This window comes from Vombatus ursinus, unplaced genomic scaffold, assembly GCF_900497805.2.
Source record: "Vombatus ursinus unplaced genomic scaffold, bare-nosed wombat genome assembly UNPS02014812.1, whole genome shotgun sequence".
Taxonomy (NCBI): domain Eukaryota; kingdom Metazoa; phylum Chordata; class Mammalia; order Diprotodontia; family Vombatidae; genus Vombatus; species Vombatus ursinus.
In genome coordinates, this window is record NW_020954590.1 from 3,844,394 (window position 1) to 3,864,009 (window position 19,616).

General features: G+C 35.6%; 1 protein-coding gene across 4 annotated transcripts in view; it reads right to left on the minus strand.

Moving 5' to 3' along the window:
- Positions 1–19,616, minus strand: part of LOC114054071 (protein FAN) — a 66,574-nt gene that overhangs the window by 32,595 nt on the left and 14,363 nt on the right. For 3 of the 4 annotated variants that reach the window (XM_027877157.1, XM_027877158.1, XM_027877160.1), the window contains exons 2-11: positions 16,899–16,988; positions 14,264–14,342; positions 14,102–14,169; positions 13,980–14,016; positions 10,679–10,729; positions 9,461–9,532; positions 9,163–9,210; positions 8,979–9,031; positions 2,491–2,620; positions 259–330 (exon numbers count right to left, since the gene is read on the minus strand). In XM_027877157.1, coding sequence (XP_027732958.1) covers positions 259–330; positions 2,491–2,620; positions 8,979–9,031; positions 9,163–9,210; positions 9,461–9,532; positions 10,679–10,729; positions 13,980–14,016; positions 14,102–14,169; positions 14,264–14,342; positions 16,899–16,988 — 700 coding nt within the window. The remainder of the gene's footprint in view (positions 1–258; positions 331–2,490; positions 2,621–8,978; positions 9,032–9,162; positions 9,211–9,460; positions 9,533–10,678; positions 10,730–13,979; positions 14,017–14,101; positions 14,170–14,263; positions 14,343–16,898; positions 16,989–19,616) is intronic. The other variant, XM_027877159.1, reaches the window with a different exon arrangement.

A 19,616-nucleotide genomic window follows, 5' to 3' on the forward strand; every position in this document is an offset into this window, starting at 1 on the left:
TATACACACTAGTATTCTTAGTAAGCTCAAGATGTGTCATTCTATCAATAAGCTGGGATGTAATTTCGTCAGTGAGAGAATTACCACTATTGACACAGTTTGCAATTTACCCATAAATTATGTCAGAAGTGGGTTTGAACCCAGGTCTCCTTAATTATGAACCTATCACTCCATCCTCTGTACTGCTTTCTGTTTCACTAGTTCAGGAAATGAAAACTATTAATCTAGAAGAATCAATGATGTGCTTTTTCTACTCACCAAAGGCATGAGGCCATGTCTCCTTTTGTAAATCCGGCGCACATCCTGAAGTGTTATTTGGACTACAGGTTTCTTTAAGAAAAAGAACCCCAAATATCAAAATGCTGGCATATTTAGGCAAGAAACTAAGTATTTCCTAGCTGTTCCCATTCTTTAAGATAATCACCTGATAACTTTAAAAAATAATAAGTAGAGGTATACTGACTAATTAAACTAAATTCTACTACAGCCATGAGGAAGGAAGAAATAACTTCTCAAAGTTCTTTTTACCTTTATGGAGTCCGCTCCCCGCCCCCCACATCTTAATTACCTGTGGCAAAAATAAAATTAAACTTTAAATTAAAAAAAAAACATTTTATAAGGAGGAACTACTTTTTATTTTCTTGAAACCTTCAATCACTTGGAGGTGAACAGAGATAGAGGATGAAGATCAGATAGTGAAGAAAACCTCAACAGTAAAATCCCTGGTGGCTGTGATAAGGTAAGGAATGCTATGTTTGCCCTAAGATGGAGGAAAATACATCCTCCCAATGGACCATAGGACTTAAGAGCTAGAAGGGGCCTTAGAAGTTATCTAGTCTAACTCCTTCATTATAGTTAAGGAGTTCATGGTAGCAGCAAAACACTGAGATCTACCAGGCAAAACTTAGTACTGACCAGTAAATCTAAAGCTACTGCTTAGAAATCACTGAGACGTAGTAGTTTATACAAGGAATTTTAGAAGGAGTTAATACTTTACTGTTTAAATCAGTAATATAAATGAGCTTCTGAAGAGCTTCTGGCCCAGGCTATCATAATTACTTTATGAAAAGATTCTGCCTTAATGCTTTGAGTTCTTATTGCCAAAAGACAATTTGTTAGAGCATTAAAGAAAGCTAGAAGCCATATGATCATGACTAAGCAAGCTTGGCTAGAAGTCTTGGCTGGCTTGTCCTACCACCTAGTGGAAATAATTTTAATAGCACTACCTTCCAACTAGAAAAACCCTAAGTGGTTCAGTGGAATTTGAACAGATACTGGAAAATTTCCACTTTTCCAAAGTTGATGGTACTATTAACTCCTCCAGTTTCTTTTGCCTGGCCAACCTGAATGTATTATCAGAGCATTTTACATGCTAAACATCTTAACAAGTTCCTATTTAGAACCTGAATTTCTCTTGCCAACTCCATTTTTGGCTTAGTAGGAACTAGAACCAGTAGCCAAACACTATTAGTAAATCTGGGAAGGAAGAAATTGTTTTTGCTCTGTAACAGTAACTCCACCCATTAGCCTCGAGAATCCTTTTTTTTTGCATGGTTCTTAGGATGAAGTGGGTAAAGAAAATAATATACTTCTTTTGGAACAGAATTAAATCTAGTGATTGTTTTGTAATTAATAAAAGAGGGAGAAAAGAATAAAATTATATCCATATATATCTACTATATATAAATATACAGTAAATGCTCATTTTCTCTCTTAAGGATTCCTTAAAAGACAAATTGAGTGCTACTACCCAAGAAAATCTAGTGGGTCCTTCCAATTAGAATGAAAGCTCCTTGAGGGCAGGGACTGTTTCATTTAAAAAAAAAGTTCTTTTTAGTGCCTAACTCACAGGATCTGGAAGATAGCAGGAACTTAATAAATGACTGTCACAGAATAAACCCAACAAGTATTTTCTTCGGAGGAGGATTTTTCACCTCCCTTATCAACTCTTCCTCTACCACTCATAATACATCTTATACTCTCCACACTCTATCCCCTCCTTCCTAGAATACAGTGTAATACATGCCTTTCGACTTCCCTTACCTCCTGGGGCCTTCCCATCCTTCTACTACATTAGCTCCCTTCTCCTATCAGTGAGCTCCCTGCAGGGGCCTCCAATTTGGGGGAGGGGGCCCCAGGTCAGTCATGCTTTATTCTCCCAGCTGAGTTTCAACTCTCTGGACTTTACCAACAGGTTCCAGTAGGGTACCTTTCCCACCTCCCCTTAAGATCCTTTTTATGTGTTGACTTTCTCTATTAGAATATAAGTTCCTTGAGAGCAGAAACTGTCTTTTTTGGCTTGTATTTCTATCACTAGCACTTTAGCACAGTGCCTCCACATGGTAAACTCTTAATAAATGCTTGTTGCTTGCCTGCCTTAAGTAATTGAGTTAAATTCTTCAAAATGACTGAATGGTAAAGAATTAGAACTATACCATTTAAGGATCACTGAACAAGAATTCCACTAATGTGATACTCATTTTTACTTACAGGATACCCATTAAGAGGCTGGAAATACAGGTTTGTGTCAGTGATACACACGTGTCCAGGATTAGTCACTAGTGGCGTCACCATTTCTGCTTTACATTCCATCTTGAATATTTCGGAAAAACTTTGGAATCTAAGAAATTTTTTTAAAGGCAAGAAGTTCTTTCTTTTAAAATAATAAATGAAACATCTTGAAACTGAGACATAATTTCCAAATTTAGATTAATCTAAGCTGAAATCTAGATTTAAGTATGTTCTTACTTTCTAAGTACTAAATTCAGGAGAATAGGTGAGAAAAGTGCTAACTTAGATAAGCTTTATATTCTTTTGAATGGCATGACCTTTCAAATAAAACATGAGATACCATCTTGAATAAAGGATGATTTAGAAGTCTTCCTTTTGTAGGGAATAATGCCAGAGGGACTCTATGGCCTAAAAATGTGTGCCATGAAAAAACTCGGATCTTAAAATCATTTTCATATTAAAATTCATTCACATGCTTCTGTTACTGAAACTACCTAAGTATTTACATGGTTACCTACAACATTTTTTTAAACACAGGTGCACAGAGACCTTTGTTTAACATTGCATTTATACGCAATATTCATTCAACTGTGATTATCTGAATAAGATGGATCCAAAAAATGCCTTTTTTTCTTTGATCTATTAGAACCATTTCAGTTACCTCTAATATTCTCTCACCAAATTATACAGATAATAATTGGACCCTTCATCTTCAAGTTTATAATATATCTACCTGGCCTAGTAGCAATACCTTTTTAATGTTACCTTTTTTCCCAAATTTGCTTTCCTTTATAGAAATCAACCCTAACACATTTCTATAAAAGGATTAATGACTAAACACGTGAGTATACAAACACAAAAGTTTTAGCTAAATCTACCCTAAAACTACATGATTCCCAGGTCTCAGTTTTTGTATCTGTATACCTATCTGGCATAGAATGGACTGCTTCTTTTAAAAAAAAACAACGTATCCCTAGCACCTATCTCAATGCACAAGATAGAAACTTAATAGATGCTTACTGATGATATAAAATGGATAATTTTGATTACATTAAATTAAAAAAGTTTTGTACAAATAAAACCAATGTAGCCAAGATTAGAAGAAAACAAGAATATTGGGAAACAAATTTTGTAGCCAGTTTCTCAGATAAAGGCCTCATATTTCAAATACATAGAGAAATGAGTCAAATTTATAAGAACATGTAATATTCCCCAATTGATAAATGGTCAAAGGATATAAACAGGCACTTTTTGGAAAAAGAAATCAAAATCACATATAGTTAGATGAAAAAATGCTCTAAATCACTACTGATTAGAGAAATGCAAATTAAACCAAGTCCAAGATACCATCTCTTAAAATGACCAAAGGGAAAATGACAAATGCTGAAGGGGATGTGGAAAAATTGGGACACTAAAACACTGTTGGTGGAATAGTGAACTGATCCAACTATTTTGGAGAACAATCTGGAATTATGCCCAAATAGTTATAAAACTGTGTACACCCTTTTGACCCAACAATACCATTATCAGGTCTGTTTCCCAAGGTGATCAGCGAAAAAGAACTTAAACGTTCTAAAACATTTACAGCAGCTCTCTTTGTGGTGGCAAAGAATTAGAAACTGAGGGGATGGCAATCAATTGGGAAATGGCTGAATAAGTTGTAGTATATGGTTGTGATAGAATACTACTGAGCTCTAAGAAATGATGAGCAGGCTGTTTTTAGAAAAACATGGAAAGACATGTATGAAATAATGCAGAGTGAAACAACCAGAATCAAGAGAATACTGTTTATAGTTAATAGCAATATTGTTCAAAGAGTAACTGCTATCCACTTCTACAGAAGGAAGTAACATACGGAAGTATGTATTATATGGTTCCATTTATATATCTCTATCAAATGTTGGCCTTCTCTAATACAGGAGTTGGGAAGGTTGGGAGGGAGAGAAGGAGAGAGCTTAGAAATCAAAATGTAACCAAAACAAAACAGAACAAAAAGTTAAAAAGAAAAGAATGTAAAAAATAAATAATAAAAGTTTGTTGATTGAATGATTTTATGACAACATGCTATATACAACATAATACAATATATCCACAATGATAATTTATTGTCTACTTTTTTTGGTGGTGAGGCAATCTGGGTTAAGTGACTTGCCCAGGGTCACACAGCCAGTAAGTGTCAAGTGTCTGAGGCTGGATTTGAACTCAGGTCCTCCTGACTCCAAGGCCAGAGCTCTATCCACTGTGCCACCTAGCTGCCCCTCTACTTAAATTTCTATGCCTACAATTGAGTCATTAGCAAATGAACACAAATTTTAAATTCTTCACTGTCAACATTTATTGCTTTGATTTTTTTTGTCACGCCTTACTGCTGTTGGTAAGAGGTCTAAAACTATCGAATAGGAATATCCAAAGTGGGCTTAACTAACACTTATTTTTAAAAAAAAGTTTTACTGATGTTTTTGTCTTTGCCTTAAAGTCACTTCCAGGTGTGTGAAAGCGGAAAAACTTTCTTCCCTCTTTTTTCTCCAGATTGAACCTTTTCCTTCTACCAATAAAAAAAAACAAGGAAGGTAACCTCATCTGATAATGTATATTACATTCTGCTCTACTAGTCCCAGGCAGGCTTCATTATCAGTTCTCTGGGACCACCACTCATTTTTCAATTACTTGCTATTCAGGTTCATCTGATTTCATAAAATTTACATTGCTGTAATTATGTGTGTATCTATCATTCTTTTGATTCTGCTTGTTTCCATTTACAGAAATCTTCTCCTGTTTTTCTAAATACCTCATATTTGTAGTTTCTGTGTAAAAAACATTCCATACTACCTATGTACACATACATTGTAATGGAATATAATTGCTTATAAAAATGTATACACACACACATAGCTTTTCAGTCATTCTCCAATTAAGGAAACCCATTTTTGGTCTCATTTCTTTGCTAAACAAGGGAGTTTAATATTTGTTCTTAATGGGAATGTGTTTGTCCACACACACACACACACACACACACACACACACAGAGTGATTTCAGACTTTTAAAATCATTATGAAAAGGTTCCTTTACTCTTTTTTATGTTTTAAACTTAAAATGAATATTACATTTTATCAAAAGCTTTCTCTGCATCTAGGTATAATGGCATATTCTTTATTTTTTCTTCCTGATGTTATAGTTTTCCTGATATTAAAATAGCACTGAATTCTATTTATAAATCCTACTTGATTGTGATGAATTATTTTAAAGTACTTTCCCACTAATAATACATAATGATACTGTTCTACAATTTTTTTTCTCAATTTGTCTTTTTTTTTTTTGGTTTTTCAAATACTGTATTTATGTATATATCACAGAAGGAATGTAGTTAGCCTACTATACTTTTCTATGTTTTGTTCCTTAAAGTTTGGTAGAACTCATTTGTTAATCTCTCTGGGCTCTTCATTGAGACTCAGACCAGAAATGTATACTATTTGGGGCTGCAATCACACCAAAAACACAATAGGTTGAGGCAACCCAAAAATCAAAATGGAAAAACAAACACCTCTAGCCATCAATCAATTACTCATCCAGGTATATATTTTTTAAACATTTTGGATCCTGTCATTCATCCTTAGACATATTCATGTAGTAATAGCTAGCATTTTCACAAGTGCCTTTATTTTTCAAAGGACTTTACATTATCTGATTTTTTACTCTGAGGTTGAAAAGGCAAATAACATTCCCATTTTACAGAAGGAAACATGGATAGCTTGTGTTCCCTAGTCCTGACAAATGGACCACTAACTATTTCGTGACGTTTCACCTCCATACTTTTTCTATTCCCTCAAAAATAAGACAGCCTTAGGTGATGTTTATGACTAACTTGTATCATGTTCTCTTAAAAGATTGTTCCCCATCATTATTTTCGTCTTTTCTGATGTTTTTCAACTAACCATTAGCATTTTGCTCATTATCTAAAATTTTTTAAGGAAAACACAAGGCCAATGGAGTGTGGAAAGGAAAGATTAGTCATGATTAGGACAGCACAACATCAACTATATTAACTGTTTTCATACAAGTAATCAGCTGCAATTAGTCACTGCTTTGTTAACGCAATGCAGGACATCCAGGGGAACTAAAAATGAAGCAAGCTTTCTGGAAACAACAGTGTAAAAATAGTTCTGTGTAGATTAGCTAAACCAGTAAGAAGACATGCACACAAAGGAGGCAATGTGGGCAAAATTCTACACAAATATGTCGTCTTGTTCCACTTTTTCTTTTGGCAAGTAAACAATATTAAAATGTAATGACATAACAACATAAATCTCCATTTACTTAGCATTTGAGAGATGACGGAAAAATTAAGGTACAAGTAAATTATTGCTACTTTATCCTTCCTCCTTCATACCCCCAAACCTTCTGACATCTTTCTCCTTTGTTTCATTTCAGAGGATGAAATGGGACTTCTTGTCGGCACTTACTTGTACCCTTGATTCCATCCTCTACTCTCTCTTTCAGAAGCTTGTATCAGAGACTATTTTTCTTCATCTTTCTCATCTTCAATTTGTCTATTGGGCCCTTCTTTGCCAATCTGCATTAGTGGAGGGAATTTCCTCACTCTATACCAATGAAACCACAGGTGTAGTACCTAGTCCTATCCATACTAGACTGAAAGATAGCATGGCATATTAGATACTGGGCCAGCCTTGGAGTTAGGAAGACTTAAGTTAAAGTTTTGCCCCTGATAACATTATTTGGCCACTAAGACATTTAACCTTTTAGGTGCTCCTATAACTCTAAAGCTGTCAATTACAGATGAGACAAATTGTTTCAATGGGGGGAGCTTCTAAACTGGGAGTTTTTGGGGGGGGAAAAGTTGGGAGATAGGTAGTCAGAAAATAATACAATTAAGTGCACTGAAAACAAAAAAGGGCCAGACCCAAAGAACAGTCAGTTGACTATTAAGCTGGATGTCAGCTTGGAAGGTCTCCAGTGAAATGCCCCAAGAATAAATGCTTAGCTCTATATTGTTTAATGTTACTATGAATGTTTCATGTTACTATGAATGACTTGAATAAAAGCATAGATGGTATGCTTATCAAATTTTTAGATCACACAAAGCTGGAAGGAATAGTTAAATATACTTCATGACAGAATCAGAATCTAAAAAGGTCTTCAGAGGCTAGAACAGGCCAGTCAATCTACTGAAATTTAAGAGGGATAAATTCATTTAATAAGGTGTCACATGCTACTCTTATAGAAAAGATGAGAAATGTAGGCTAGACAACAGTACAATTAATAAGACTCAGAACTGATTGGACTCAAAGAGCAGTTGTTAATGATTCAAAATTAGCTTGGTAGAGTGTGAACTGGTCCAATAATTCTGGAAAATAATTGGGAATTATGTTCAAAACATGACTATGTTTGTGACAAGTTGTTCATAGCCTTTGATGCAGAGATTTCATTCCTAGGCATGTACCTCAAGGAGGTCAAAGAGAAAAGGAAAGACTTCAAATAAACCAAAATATTCAAAGCAGCATTGCTTGTAGTAGTAAAGAACTGGAAACAAAGCAGATGCCTATCAACTGGGAAACGCCTAACCAAGCTGCAGTATAGAAATGTAAATGCAATATTATTGTGCTGTAAGAGATGATGAATTTTTAAAATTCAGAAGCATGAGAAGACTTTTAAGAACTGATGCAGAAGAAAGTAAGCAGAATCTGGAAAACATCACAATGATGAAAACAGTATAAATGGGAAGGGCAAAAAACCCAAAACTGAACACTATGTAATTATCCATAGGAGAGTAGAGAAATATATTTCCCTACTTTCTTGACAGAAGTGAGAGACTATAAGTATGGATAATCGTATATACTGACAGACGTGGTTGATGTGTTGCTTGGTTTTGCTGAACTGCTTTTTTCTCTCATTTTATTAATTATTATTGTTTTGGGAAGCCTTGCCAGGTAGGAAAAAGAAGGAACATATTCAAAAATGAAGATGATATAAAAGCAAAAAGAAAAAACAATGAAAATAAGATAATCAATAAAGATATCAATAAAAATAAAATGTGTTCCCTAAATTTAGATGTAGATTTTTTTCTCCCTTCAGAAACCTATCAGTGTTCGTTTTACACTATATAAATTTTCAAAGAAATTTATCAATACAGCATTTTGGTGACTGAATATGCTAAGACTTTTATAATTAAACTCTTTAAAAGTAGTCTCACACTTAAGCCCAAAATTCAAGTCTAAATTACTGTTTAGAAAAAGAATGCATTCTAAGTAGGTCAAAAAAAGCTAATCCTTCTTAAATTATTTCTTTTCCCTTCTAAAATGGAATCTATTCTTCTCATAACAATCTGCTTACCCAAATATACTTTGAATATTTGCAAGAAACTATGAAATATTCAAGTAATGTGGACATATGAAAATTATGAGCTCATTAAATTAAAAACAAGAAAAATTTAAAGGAAAAATAAACCTACCTGTTTTTGTCAAACGATGTTCTAGCCAAACGTGATTGCAAAATAGCTATTATCTGTTAAGACCACAAAACCATTTAAAATATTTAAAATAAAAGTTTTAAAATAAAAAGAAGTATAGTTACATTCAAATACCAAAATAATGATGATTATAATTATTACAATTAAAATCTTAGAGAAATCTTACCATGGCAGTTTGATCTCCCAGTTTATCAAGGCAAGATGCTCTGTGAAGCTAAAACATCATAGAATAGACAATTGGTTTTGTAACTGTGTTTATTTTCCTTAGGAAACACTTAGATGTTTCTTTTTTGTTTTTTTTTGCTAGGCAATGGGGTTAAGTGACTTGTCCAGGGTCACACAGCTAGTAAGTGTCAAGTGTCTCATGCCGAATTTGACCTCAGGTCCTCCTGACTCCAAGGCCAGAGCTCTATCCACTGCACCACCTAGCTGCCCCCTACTCAGACATTTCTTAAAAAGCTTACCTGAAGGAGAGTTTCTACAACATCTTCTACTTTTCCTGCTATATCCAACTCAAAGACATACTGCATTTTGCCCTAACAAAAATGGGGATACAAAAAAAGCACCAAAAGGAGAAAAAAAATGCAAGACAGTATTACTAGGATAACACTGAATACAGTGGGTATTAAATCCACCTATGAAAGGAAATTACAATATGAAGTAAAACGGTGAAAAATAATGGCAACAAAATGGCAAAAGGGAACTCATAGAGGACACTTATGAATCTAACAAATTCTAGGTGCTCCTTCAAGTTGAAATAATTCTGATGTATTGTAAAAGCTGTATCAAGTATCAGTATCAAGCTCATGCCAGCTAAGTTTTACTTTTGATGTAGTCTAGCTTTGTGTTTGATATCATTTTTAGACTCCGAAAATTTGTAGTAAACATGAAGTATCATATCTTTCCTCAAATTATCTCCTCTTTATCTCGGTTTCTGCTTTCCCTCCTAATTCTATAAAGGACTTATAACTTACAGTCAGGGTGCAGACTGAGAACTGGGTACAAATTGGTTCTTGGGATGCAAGGCAAGCAGAAGAATGGGGGCAGGGTTACCTGGGGCAACAAGAATCGACTGGGTTTGTGGGTTTTCTGACTAATGAGAACTTTGCATTTCCCCAATATGATGGGAAGTAAGGCTTTTGCTGTATATATGGCCCTCAGAAGCCTTTACCTTCTGGTATGTATTCTCCCTTTTAATTTTACCACGCTAAAGCAGAGAGCTGAGTGAAGCAAAGACCACTTCAGTGCCTTGTCTACAGTTAACTGATGAGTCTTTCTTTGAGAGACCCTGAGAACAGTGCTCACAGCCCAGGGCAAATTTTCTGAAAGGATGAAGATAAAATAGACTTGCCTTTGCATTTTGTGACAATAGTGCTACATAAGCAAAATTCAGTATGTTTTACATTAAGTTCTCAGCAATAGATGAGAAAACAAGGAAGTATTTATAACAGTGTTCATTTGTCTAATCTTATCATTCAAGCTGTTACCTTTTTTAAAAAAAGATAAACATGCTTCTATTTCACTGATGCAGACTTTCCCCTTCTGCAGTCTTGTTATAAACAACTGGCAAGTAAGCTTTTATAGCTATCCCTGTATTATATTTTACTGAAGACTTCAATATAGTTATTACATTTTATTCCTTGAAGACCACTATGAAGAGCTGCAAATAAAAGTTTACTTACCCTTTCGATTTTATATGGCGCTACAATGTTATGTTCTTTAATGAAATACACCTAAAAGGGACAAATGAATAGTTGGAAAATGTCTGACCCCAACTTTTCCAACATAAGAAATTGCTACATTTAGGGGATGAATAACTGGATTTTAAAATCACTTCTGACATTCAGGTAGGTCCCAATTAGTGTGATTAATGAATCCCTGTAGTTGCATTCTTCAAATTTGCAATGCATTATTTCTATTGGGCTGGAAACAATTGCCATATTTTACATATTCACTCTGACTAGATGAATATGAACACATACAACCACTTCAGGAGCTTCTTTAGAACGTGGTTGTAGCTATCATTTCTAAAATTAATACGCATTAATATTAGAATAGGTTTAAAATGTGCTAATTGTGAAAACACATACTTAAAAAACAGTTTTCTACAAAATAGACTACTAAACAAAGAAACTCCAGATTACTAAAATATTCAGATATTTTAATTGCATGTAATCATATATAAAAGTAACCAAGGAAATCTTGGGGTAATATACTATTAGAGCTGAAAGGGATCTTAGAAATCATATAATCTAGCCCCCTCATTAGTTGCTAGAGTGTGGGACTTAAGAACCAAGATCTTGGTTCAAAGGCCACCTCTGACACTTACAAGCTGTTTGACCTGGGCAAATCATTTAACTTCTTTATGTCTCATTTTCTTCATTTGCAAGAGGAGAGAGCTGCACTAGATGGCCCCTAAGGTACCTTCCAGTTCTAAATCTATGAGCCTATGAAATTGAAGCCCAAGTAGATGAAGTTATTTCCTCTTTCTGTAAGCAGAAAAAAAGGACTAACCTAAGTTTCACTTCCTTACAAAACAGGAGGAAGTTACCCAACAAATGAAAAGAAACACAAATCATAATAACCACTCAGGTTTACACAGTAATTCACAGGCATGAATGGAAATAGTGTTATGCTGTTTTTTTCAACTGTGTAGTGACTAGTGCCTTACTCTGGGTATTTTGACAAATTAAGACTGAGAAGAAACCATGACATAATAGATACGGAAGTGTGTCAGGGTCAGGAAGATCCGCATCCCACCTCTGACACGTATTGGTTCAGTAACTCTGGAAGGATCATTTAACATTCAACCCTTGTGATGTCAGAAGAAAGCAAGGAAGGCCCTGAGTGGTGAAACTTATGGGAGGATATAGACAAAACTTTCATAGGATAGGAAGTCATGGATGGGGTTTCCTTCCCAACTCTAATCTTAACCTTAATTCTGTTTCTAAACCTAATTCTGTTTCTAATCCTAACCCATATAGATGAGATCACAAATTCATTTGAATCTCTAAGATTGCCAATAGCAGTGCTGTATAAAAGTATTAGAGTCATTCATTCTTCAGATATTTATTAAATGTATATTAGCCTTTCAAAAATATTTATTTCATCTCCTAGATAAAAGGTTGTAGGAATGGGGAGGTAAAATTATGTTAGGTACCAGAAAGGAATTTGGAATTTATTTCATCTATCTCATCCAGATACCTCAAACTAGCATTTTGGGGGTAGTTTGGAGTCTGGAGATTGACTTTGGTGTTAGTCTAATTTTGTAGAGAAGTTCTGGAGTAAACCCCACTCTCAATCATTAAGGGTGGGTAACTTATATTTATTTCTAAGCTTTCCCTCCTCTCCCTCACGGAAGGTCTACTATGATATTTCAAGGTGCTGTGGAAGTAAATCTGGATTCTTTAGTGCTACTACTTCTGTTCAGTATAAAATACTACAGGTTCTACATCAAGCTGGAAAGGCTTCAAATAAGGATCCAAGATGGACCACACATCTGTCATACAAGGACCAGTGCATCTAACTGAGAGAGGCTCATCACTAGAAGTCTAGCCATCATATGATGACTATTTGTCACCATAGAAGCTCATGAAGACTATACATGTATGGCACTTTGAACTGTTTTAGTAATGAAAATGACCACTGATGAAACCAGAGATTCTTAAAGTGCTGAACTACTATGAACCTAGAATAAAAAGATCTCCATCTAGTAAATAATTTACTCTATATAAACTATGCTTCTTAAAAAACCTCTTCCCTTTTGAATGAACTAAAATTTTAAATCAAGAAATTACTAGAGCCTTCAAGGTCAAGGCTGCCTTACTGAACTGTTACTTGTTAAAGAAAGTCAGAGTGTGAGAGATTTCTTTTTAAAAGGAACAAGACAGTTCACTTGTTTTTCCTTAGAGGCCAATTTAGAACAATGAAATATCTGAATGACCCTGTGAACTTCTGCCTAATTTTAAATTCCTCTAACTTTGAATTTAAAGTATGAACAACATAATTACACTCAGGAGAATGGCCTATTGAAATCATGATGGAATCCCTAGCCTACTAAACAGACAGAGTAATAATGAGGATTGGAGAAATAGTATTTCATCTGTTCGGATTTCTGCGAACTAAGCAACTGAACTGGCTGAATTCCATCGAGGGGAAGATGATTAAAATTAGGTTAAAAAATTGGATAAATCAGAAAGTAGTTAAGTCTATAGGTGGAATGTATGATAAAAGGACATAGCATATATGTAAATATCCTTTTAAGGTCACACATGCTGAGGAGTACCCTTAATGGTTGATGTGATCCCAAAACTGATTCAGGTTATATTCCATCTGGTTCAAGCCTTCCAGGCAATGGAGAAAAACCCTTGCCTCTAGATCTCAAAGTAACTAGAAAAAAGTGATCTAAAGCAAAGTTAAACCCCCAATCCTCCCACCAGAAACTCCAATGCCATAAAATCTTGTACACACTAAAGCATTATATAAATATGTATTGAGTTGGATGGTTACCTGTCAGGGATGCTATGGAAAAGACATACTTCAGGTACAGATTGGATTAGATGACCTTTAATCATCTAAGATGATTTCTTCCAAATCTAAGCGTCTATGACTGATTGCGACTTCTCCTAATTGGTTCCACATCCTTCTCAAATGTAAATTGAAGAGATATGTACATTTTTGCATAACAATAAAAACTGGCATTAATAGGACTTTAAGATTTCCTAAGCACTTAGAATACATCAATGTCATTTGAGGTTCACAACAACCTTCCAGGAGTATTTGTTACTATCTCCATTTTACAGATGAGGAAACTGAGTTAATAGATAACTGAGGCAGGACTGAAATCTAGGTTTTCCTGATTCCTAGTCCAGAACTCTAACCATTAAGCCATGCTGCCTCTCAATTATATCTATTCCAATGGTATTCACCTATAGCCTTTAGGTTAGGGATTAAAAAAAAAAAGATTTAAAATACATTTCTTACCTGGCTGAAAACAAGAGAAATCCTTCCTTGTCGAGTCCTAAAATGTAGATGAAAGATACTTAGCACACTCAATACTTTAAAGAATGTTGAATCAAACATCTAGTGATCCAATAGTAACATACTTTGCAAAGAGGCTGTTTGCTCCGTTGTCTCCTTGCTTTTCTATTTTTATACAGTCTCTCAAAGAAATCTATAGAAAATAGGAAAAATGTTATAAGAAATATAGAAAAGGTATTCACAAAAAAATTTAATATAGTAATTGCAAAGTTTTTAAGTGTCTTTACCTTAATGATGGGTTGAAACATCTCATCAGGTTCAAAAATCACTGATTTTGAACAGATTTTTAATGATCCCCGGGTTTTCCTAGGGAGTGAAAAAGAATTGTCTGAACATTACTTGTTATGAAAATATTATATATTTTAGTGCACTTAAAGCCTTGACTAGAATTTTGTTGTTGTTCAGTCATTTTTCAGTTGTGTCCAACCCTTCATGACCCTGCTTGGGGGTTTTCTTGGCAAAGATACTGGAGTAGTTTGCCATTTCCTTCTCCAGTCATTTTATAGATGAGGAAACTGAGGCAAACAGGGTTAAGTGACTTGCCCAGGGTCAAATCTGAACTCAGGAAAATGATTCTTCCTGAGTCCTGGCCCAGTGCTCTACACACTGTGTCACCTAGCTGCCTCACCACTAGAACATCTTTAGTGTATTACTAACGAAAAGAAATTGAACACAAAGTTTCAAGTACAAGATTTTAAAATTAATTTTTCTTCCGCAATAGGTTTTGGAATTTTCTTTTTTATAATCTCATTATCTTTACTAAATTCAGCTGGCATTTCCATTTTTTCACATTTGAAACATCCAAAAGTGATTATGTTAAAGAGCCCTCAGTTCTTCATTTCTAATATATGTACTAGATAAAAAAAAAAATTCCCTACATAGAAAACTAAATGGGAAAGCAGGTGGTGAGCCAACTATTTCAAATCAGAATATACTAAAACCTACTTCTGTGTAGATGTGATATTTTGGTGTGGAGGGGCATTTTAAGAGCTTAATGTTAAGAAGGAATTCAAGAAGACTATTTTTTGTATATAACTTGCAACTATCTTCTAGTGATGATATATGGTTACAAAGCTTGGAACCCCATAGAGAGAAGTGTAGTGGGTGCAAATAGGCTGCCACCTATTTCCAATGACCACCTGAAAAATGTATGATAGGAAAAAGAGTGAAAGTGAAAGATAACAAAGACTGTCAGTGTTGCCCAGATACTCATAACAAGTAAAAAGACTTCTAGGTCTTTATCTCAGGAGAAAGGCTCCAGCATGCAGAATGGATGACATTCTCTGTGGAGCCTTTGCAGCATCTAAAAAAATATGCAATAGAAAAGCAAAGAAGAGAAGGCCTGGATTGGCCCAGATCTGCCCTAATGGAGGGAATCATTTTATCACTAAGACTACAGATCACAAATCCACTCAGGTACTTAGGTATAATTATTATAAGGGGTTAGGACAAGGAACTTGTCTACTGTTATCCACAGATTCAGCAATTCTGGAATCATTTGCATCCTCTCCTGAATTGGTTTCACCCTACTGCTGCTCAAAATTTTATATTTGATTCTTGATGAAAAATTGTAAAGAAATTTGGTCTGAACTATGATAGCAATGTGAATTTATAGTATCCCTCTCATTCCTAAATCAAACAAAGCTCCAGCTCAGGTTCTCTGAACTCCATCTTCCATTTCTTGGCATCTTGGCATCTTGGCATCAACTGATCACTGAACAGTTTTTACAATTATCTTAACAGAGGAGGATAAAAGCACATGCAAATAAGAACACATAACGTGAATACACTGAATTTCACTTTGTGGTAGTGTGCTTTAAGATACGGTCTCCACAAATATATCAAATACAAAAATGGGGCCAGCTTCCAAGAAATGCTTAAACCTCTTCATGTGGGCCTATTCATTGTTAGTGAATGTTTGGTATGTTTCCCTCTCATAGGCAAGGCTGGTCTGAACCAGAGTAAGGTTGGAAACCCACCACTGTCAGAAGCTAAGGGTTTCTCAATAAACACTCAGGGGCATCTCTGAAGGTTCAATCTGACTTGACCATATACAGCAAACTGACAAACAGCTAAGTCATTGTTACTTTAGCATTTATTGAAACAAAAAAATTACCTTTTTTGTAGAACCCTGGGGCTGAGAAATGAAACACTCATGAAAATTACTATTTCGCCACAACCAAATTATCATCCAAGTCCCTCAGTGGCGCTGCAATTGTTAAAGTAATCTGCCCAAGGGAAACTGTAGACATCTTGATCAGAAAAAACTTTTACCTCAGCTAATCCCAAATTGGTGCTTTATTGTTTTACTTCATCACATCCTTAAAAAGCTATGATAAGGGTATATATCAAAGGAAATAAGATTGTATTTTTATAGCAATTTGGGAAAAAGTTAAGCAGTATTAAAATACACAGAAATGAAACCGTTTCTAGTTCAGATGGCAACACACTCATCTTAAAAGTGTCCTATTGTAGCTACTTCTACTCTTGTAGAGAGTACTTATGGACTGTTACTTTAAATAGCACTGTTGTCCAAATCAATGAGAGCTGAATAAGCTCAACTGACATAAAGAACATGAAAGATGCATTTCTAATCAAATCCTTTCCCAGGAGATTTACTCCAGACCTATTACAAGGCAAAGATACTTATGACTGAATAGTATTTAAGGCATAGCAAGTATTCTTGGGCCTCAACAATGATGTACCAACCTTCCTCATTTTTTTCTAAATAAGAGGGAAGAAAAAAAACTTCAAGGCACCACAACTTTGAATTGAGCTAAGGACAAACTTTATTTTCACTAAATCATCTGTCAAGCTGGAAACATTTGTTAAGCACATTTCCGTTTAAAACTATTCTCCTACCTTTCATTTTGGCGGCCCTCGCAGATAATATGATTAGCTGTGTGCTGTTCAAAGTAATACTCCTCCAAGTTAAGCAGCAATAAGGAAAATCTAAAATTTAAAAAGAAAGAAAGAAGGTCAAATGGTAGAAAAAGCTTGGGGCTTTAAAAAGAAGAAGGAAAACTGGGATCCAATTAGTGTGAATAATGAATCCCCTGAAATGTTTGCATTCTTCAAATCTGCACTGCATTTTTTCCATTGGGTTGGAAACAATTGCCTTATCTTACATTATGACTCTGAATAGTGTGAATATGAATATATGCAACCACTTAAGGGGCTTCATTGCTTGCATTAATCAGGACTTGGCTGTAGCTATCATTTCTAAAAGTAATAAACATTAATATCAAGATAAGGATAAGTTTCAAGTTTGTCAAGATGACAAAATTTTAAAATAACAGTTTTCTACATAACAATATAGACAATGAAAAAAAAACCTCCAGATTACTAAAATATTCAGAGGAAAACATTATATAATACATTTGACCTTTAAAATTTGCCCTATCAGGGGTGGAGCCAAGATGGCAGAGTGAAAGCAGTGACTTGCTTGAGCTCTCCACCAAACCCCTCCAAATACCTATAAAAAATGGCTCTAAAATTCTAAAGCAGCAGAATGCACAAAAAGACAGAGTGGAACAAATTTCCAGCCCAAGACAACCTGGACGGTTGATCAGAAAGGCATATCGCGCCAGGCCAGGAGAGGAGCGCAGTTTGGCGTGGGCACGCAGGCCACAGCGACCCTGTAGCAGGCCTCAGAAGACTGAACTGCAGGCAGCTGTGGCAGTTTCCAGACTTCTCAACCCAGAAACGCCAAAGACAACTTAGAAGGTCAGTGGGAAAAGTCTGTGACTGCGGTGAGAGTTAGAAGCTAGGTTTCGGCCACGAGTCCCAAGCTCGGCCCGGGCCTATGGCTGCCTCTTGAGCTTCCAGCCCACAGACTGAGGGGGAATTGAGTAGCTGATCAAAGGGGGATTGCAGGGATCTCTTTGCCAGTGCTGAGGCAGGAATCTCTTGCTTTGCCTGTGCTTAGATCTGGGTCACAGTTTTGAGGGGCAGTCCTGGGGTGAGGAGAAGCACTGGCCTGGTGGAGCTTGTTGCAGTGGAAGAGAGGAAACCCCACGCCCCTTATCATACCACCTTGGAAGAACTGAAAATTTACAAGTCCCTAGAAGTAGCTCTGAAAACAGGTGTACAAAACCCCGAAGCTTGGGATAGTACATTCTCCACACTGGAAGCAGACTCTTACCTTAACAAAGAGTTTAAAACTCAAGTAATTGGCTGGGATCACGAGTAAGCAACACAAAGAGTCAGACTATTTTATCGTACTTTGGTGACAAAGAAGATCAAAACATACAACCAGAAGAAGACAACGAAGCCAAAGCTCCTACATCCAAAGCCTCCAAGAAAAATGTGAATCAGTCCCAGGCCTTGGAAGAACTCAAAAGGGATTTTGAGAAGCAAGCAGGAAAAGTAGAGGGAAAACTGGGAAGAGAAATGAGAGTGATGCAAGAAAATCATGAAAAACAAGTCAACAGCTTGCTAAAGGAGACCCAAAAAAATACTGACGAAAATAACACCTTAAAAAATAGCCTAACCCAAATGGCAAAAGAGGTCCAAAAAGCCAATGAGGAGAAGAATGCCCTAAAACGCAAAATTGGCCAAATGGAAAAGGAAGTCCAAAAGATTACCGAAGAAAATATTTCCTTAAAAATTAGAATAGAACAATTGGAAGTTAGTGACTTTATGAGAAATCAAGACACTGTAAAACAAATCCAAAAGAATAAAATTTGCCCTATCAAAGGCAGGAAGAGGTTGAGGACAAAACTTAGACTCTCTCCCAAAAGCCCAACGTTTTCTTGACTTCTCTTCTTAACTACAACATGTATAATCTATTCCAGAGAGGCTGGTGATTTCATTGGTTCTTTCACTGACCCCTGGAAACTCTCATGTTCATTACTTCTTTCATGCCTTTGCACTTGGGTTAAAAAAAATCAAATACAGAAGTACAGGCCTGGGGAAAATGGTTACAATAAAGAAAAGGAATACAATACACAAACAATCATTTATTACCAATTCTCTTCAGAGCATAGGGATAGTTTCTAGGGAGCTACAAAATTTAGATATATAAGTAATGCTCAGATCTTTCTCACCAGAATTTTTTGGAATCACATTTAAATCAACTATAACTTGACTATGTAATTCAGGGGTATCTCCCAGACTAGCTTCCTTTTCATTAAGGCATACCAAGAAGGCTGTACCTACCAACTGGTAGGATCCCAATACAACTTATCCACACCCAATCAGAACAAGGTCACCTCCACCGTATCCCCAATTCCCTTCCTCCTCCCAATCTAAGTATACAACAATATACTGACTGTAAGCTTTCAAGGGTTGCCACAGCACATGCAGATCTTGCAGCAAATTTTAAATTCTAAACCTGCTTTTTCTAGCATGTAATCTGTGTACCTGTACAATGCAAATTTTGTTATCAGTTTTTATGTGGCATAATGAGTAAACACTAGCATCCAGAATGTCTAAACTCTGTTGTACCAGAATTTGGATACTGCTAAGAATGGGTATTCCATTAGCTGGGTTTAGGAAATCCTTGTATTGATCATAAACATGCAATTTGTTTCAAAATCATATTTTTAAAAAAGACCTAGGTTATTCACTATTCTGTAT